The sequence below is a fragment of the Mycena indigotica genome (genome assembly GCF_014461135.1).
Source record: "Mycena indigotica strain 171206Taipei chromosome Unknown Mind.scaff0003, whole genome shotgun sequence".
In the NCBI taxonomy this organism is placed as follows: domain Eukaryota; kingdom Fungi; phylum Basidiomycota; class Agaricomycetes; order Agaricales; family Mycenaceae; genus Mycena; species Mycena indigotica.
Window position 1 is genome coordinate 4,420,466 of NW_023503002.1, and position 4,880 is coordinate 4,425,345.

Genomic DNA, 4,880 nt, shown 5'->3' on the forward strand with positions numbered 1-4,880 from the left:
GCGGGACGTATCCGAGGCGCTTTGGCGCGTCATGGCTGTTGAACGCGTTCTAAGCACGGACTGGGGAGCTCCAAGGAAGATTTGCGGCCATGTCTCTGCCGCAGCTGCCAGTGCACTCTGGCATGAAAGCACCCGATCCCCGGGCCCGAGAGAGAGAGCAGGCCAGTCGACGTCGCAAGGTCCTGGCGTCGCGTCTGCATTTGCCAGTGCGCGGCGCTTGCGAGTTAGGCGGAGAGGGAGAGCGTTGCGAAGTCACGCGTCGCGTCGGCAAAGATGAGCCGCAGCTGGAGCGCAAGGAGGATGTTGTCATGGTGCCGGTTAACAGGAGCGCTGCTGCCGACATAGCTCGATGTGTTGGTAGAGGTAATTACGGCGAATGTCGCGGGTTAGCAGCCCAGGATAGCGGCAAGTCCCAAGATAACGGCGCAAGCAGACCCAGGTAGCTCCGCGCCAGTGAGCAAGTGTGAGCTTAGCGGAGGGCGCGAGTGTTCTGCAGCAATGTGATAGATGGTGGTGGAGCGGAAGAGAGAGGGAAGAATCCTGCCACGTGTCACCATCACTGTCGCCGCCGGCGAGCGTTGATGGCGACGATCAACGGCATGAATTCACAAGAAGAGGCTGGCCATGGCGAAGGAAGCCGAGGACAGTGGCGGTTGAGTTGGAAGAGAGCTGCAGCTGCCGCGTACTGGGGTTGCGGCTATGGTATATCGCCGCTCTCCTAGTTTGGCTGGGAGCCGCCACCTGTCACACCAGAGCCGCTACCACCATGTGGGAGAGCCGATACCAGCCGCCTCACCGCCGCTATCCAGCGCCGCTACCCGAAAGAAAGCGGCGAAACACAGTGTCACTTCCGCCTGCCGCCGCTACCAGCCGCTACCCCAACATTTGTCAAGACAAGTGCTCGCCAACGCAGGCACCGTTCGAGCCGCTAAGTAGTGCATTCGAAGGGGCTCGTCGAGCTCTATGGAACGGCCCATAGATCATGGTAATAAGGCTACTACTGACACAGATATTGTCTACATAAATTCTGGTAGCGCCGCCTCCCGCCGATTTCGCGCCGCTACCTGGGTTTCGGCGAATTCTTTTGGCCCGTTTTCGCCGGACTCACACACCTCGAGCTGTTCGCAATGATCCCCGGTGCCGCCGAGTTCTGCGCCGCTCTCCCGGGGCTGACACACCTCGCGCTAAACACGATGAAGGAGGCGGTAATCACGCAACTGCTCGCCGCGTGTCCCCAATTGGAGCTCCTCGTGATTCTACAGGACGAGGAGAACCCGATGGGCGTCCTGCCCGGCGCCCCCGAGGCACTCACACACGACCAGCGGCTGGTGATTACCACATACTTACATCGACTGGGACGAAGGCGCCCTCGACAGCTGGAACTACTGGGCCGTCGCGGAAGAATTCCTGGCGCAAAAGCGGAGTGGGGCTACTCCAAGTGTGTACTAGCGATATTCTCCTTCACGCAGTGGCTGATCGACAACAGAAACTCAATTCGTCGCGGACAGAGATGAGATATGAAATAATTATCCCCATCGACCATATATGCAGGTGCTACAAATCGAATGAAATCCGAGCCCATTCAATAACCATAAAACTCCTCAACCCTTTACCCTCCTGCGCGTCCTGCTCCCACTGGCACTAACACTCCCACGATCGCCCCCAGCCTCACTCGCAGACCGTTTCACGCCGCGCGCTGCTGCCTGTGCCCGCAGCGTCCCGTAGAGCCCCGCATCAAACCCAATACACTGCAGTCCAAAGCAGTCGACGCCTGGCAACTCCTCTTCGCCTGCGGGCAGTGCCTTCCGTAAAATCTCCCGTAACCGGTGCCGAGACATAATCGTCAGCCACGATGACCACAGAGTGCATCCAAGCCAGCTTATCATATGGGGCGGGACCGCTGACCCTGGCTTGTGCACTGACCGGAGACTATGCACCGTGTACACGCCCGCGTAGTGCACCGCATCGTCCCGTGTGTCTTCAATGACAATGTCCGGGGGCCGCAGCGCCACATGGCACAAACAGCTCCACCTCCTCGCCGACCATCAATCACGCTTAGCTGAGATGATCGATCGCTGACCGTGACTCATCGCACACGACTTGGCTCTTCCGCTCACCATGGCCACGTCATACCGCTGAAGAGGCGTTAGACGACGCACTACGGGTCTTCGTTTTGTTCTGCGGGGTGGAGGCGTAGAAAGGCAGCCCGCGCTGGACTCCACGAGCCACCACGGACTGCGTCGTCCGCGGCGGGGTCGCGGGGTGTTTCCCTCGGCGTGAGATTCTGTGAATGCATTTTCGGCTGGTGCGTCTGGGCCTGTGCGCGACGACGGGAGCGCCGGCGATGGGCCGACAAGCTGCGGCTGTCCGCTGATCGGATCAGACGCAGGCGAGCCAATGCGCTTTTTCTCTCTTTCTTCTTCCCGACGACCATGTCTTCGCCTGCGCCTGCGACGGGGACAACGGGCGCGCTGGGGACGGCGGGCGCACTGGGGATGCCGGGCGGGCTGGTGATCGTCGACGACGCGGACGCGGGGGTGCAGTATGCGCCGGAGAGCGGGTGGCGGGTGTCTGCGGGCGGAGGCGCGCGGGACCTCGAGTTCGGGCGGACGGCGCACTGCGGGGGGGCGCAGGGGGCGACGGCGCTGTTCCCTTTCGTCGGTCCGTCTTTGTCTGTATTCCGTGATTAGAAAGTGCTTAGGAAAAGCAGGGACATCCGTGGAGCTGTACGGCACCGTCGCGGCGAACGCCAGCGCGGGCGCACTCGGGTTTACACTCGACGGGAAGAGCGCGGGGGAGTACCCAGCCCCGCGCTCGCCCACCGCCGCGTACCACGAGCGCCTGTTCGCCTCGGGCCCGCTCGCCGACGGCCCGCACACGCTGCTCATCACGCAGACCGCCGCGGCCGCCGCGGACGAGTGCACGCTACGGCTCGACTACCTCACGTACCACGCCTCGGCCTCCCCGGGGGCCGGCACCGAGCGCCTGCTGGTGGACGACCGCGACCCGGGCGTGGTGTACTCGCCCGCGTGGTCCGACTTCGCCGGCGCACAGGACCTCCTCCGCACCAGCCGCGGGTCACGCGCGGGCGGGGCGAACCTGACGTACACCTTTGACGGCCGCGGCATCGCGTACTACGGCCCCGTGACCGTCCCCGGCGCGCGCGCGGCTGTCGTCCTCGACGGCGCCCCGCCGGCCGTCTTCGCCGCGGAAAGCGTTGCGCTGGGTAGCGTGCTCTACTACGATTCGGGCCCGATACCCGACGGGCGGCACACACTGGTGGTTACGGCGCAGACGGACGCGGCCGTGTGGGTGGATTACTTCCTCGTCGTGCCGCCCATCTCCTCCGGACCCAGTAGCACCGGCACGAGCCCGCCCGCCGCGAGCAGCAGCAGCGCTGCTGCGCACAAACGGAGCGGCCCGAGCGCCGGTGCGATTGCGGGGCTAACCGTCGCCTGCGTCGTGCTCGTCGCGTGTCTCGCCATCGCCGCGTGCTGGCTCCTCCGGCGGCGCCGGGCCAAGCTCCGCCGCCACGACTCGCGCACGCCCGCGGCCGTGGACGCGCCCGACCTCCCGCCGGTGACGCCGTACGCGTACTACCAGCCGTGGCTCTTCCGCCGGCGCCTCAGCCGGCGCGCGCCCGGCCCCACGCCCGAATACTACCAGCCGAGCGTGTGGCCCGCGTCGGTGGCGCCGTCGTCGCTTAAGCTTGCGGTCCCGCTCCCCGCGTCGCAGACGCACCCGCCGCCGTCGCAGACGCACCCGCCGACGCCGCCGGCCCCCGCATACGAGTACCTCTACCCACACTCCGCCCTCTCCCCGCAGCTGTCCGTGCGCACCGCGTCCACTGCGCTCACCGCCTCCACGGCGCTCACTGGTACTACTACGACCACGACGGCCTCCACCGCGCCGACGATCACGACCGTCGTCACCGCCGGCTGCGGCGCCGAGACGTATACGTACCCGTACCCGTACCCGCAGTCCGAGCTATCCACGCGGCTGTCTGTGCGCACCGCCTCCACTGCGCCCACCGCCTCCACCACGACCAGTGCAACCAGCGCCAGCGCCCAATTCGAAACAAAGGAGGACATGCCCAAGCCGGCCGGCCCTCGCGAACGCGCCTCCGTGCGCCCGCTCCCGCACCTGCCCGCCGTGCTCGATGCCCTGCCCGAGTGATGGGCCCGGGCCGCCCGGATGGGTTCATCTGGAGAAAGAAAAGAAAAATACAAGGAAAAAATAATGTTAATGGGCGGATAGACAGGGGACAGATGTTTTGTTTCTTTCATCCTTCGGTCTATATCTAGATGATTATTGTGTTTGTGCTTAATCAACTCTTGACACAGTGCTGATATGCGGGTTCGACACCGGATATCAGTTTAATGCTTGCCAATTCCTAATCGCTTTTTGTCTTTTTGATTGAACATAGACTCTGTGGCAGGTGACGGGGATGGGGATGGGGATGGGGATGGGGATGGGGGTGACCAGGCCGCTCGGGTACATTGCGTGAGAAAATTGTGTTCATGGGCCAGGATGGACATTCTGTGTCGTTTCCTTTGTTGGTATATATCTATCTTTTATTTTTTTTTCTACTGTAATCACTGGTAATGTCTGCATATCTCTCTACTGTCCCTCTAGATGCTCCTGCCCCAGATTATAGCAGTCCCTGTTCTGGATAGCAGAGAGAGAACTAGCATGTCCCGGTTCAGCCCCGGCGGTCGTGCTTATATAGAAATACTAGACAGGCTGGGGCTACGCCCCAGCTTTAAACGTTGCTTCACAGCTTTTGAAGATTGAATGTGCTAATTTTATTTATGAGTTCATGAAATCTCAAGGTCTACATGCCCTACCTACTAATGTTACCGCTAAGAACAATATCACAA

General features: G+C 62.4%; 1 protein-coding gene across 1 annotated transcript; it reads left to right on the forward strand.

Annotated features, from left to right (window-relative positions):
* Nucleotides 1-2,432: 2,432 nt before the first annotated feature.
* MIND_00391300 (uncharacterized protein) lies at nucleotides 2,433-4,176 on the forward strand (the record flags this gene model as incomplete). Its single annotated transcript, XM_037360742.1, has 2 exons — nucleotides 2,433-2,661; nucleotides 2,711-4,176. 2 exons carry the CDS (start codon nucleotides 2,433-2,435, stop codon nucleotides 4,174-4,176), a joined length of 1,695 nt encoding a protein of 564 aa, XP_037223627.1.
* Nucleotides 4,177-4,880: the final 704 nt, after the last annotated feature.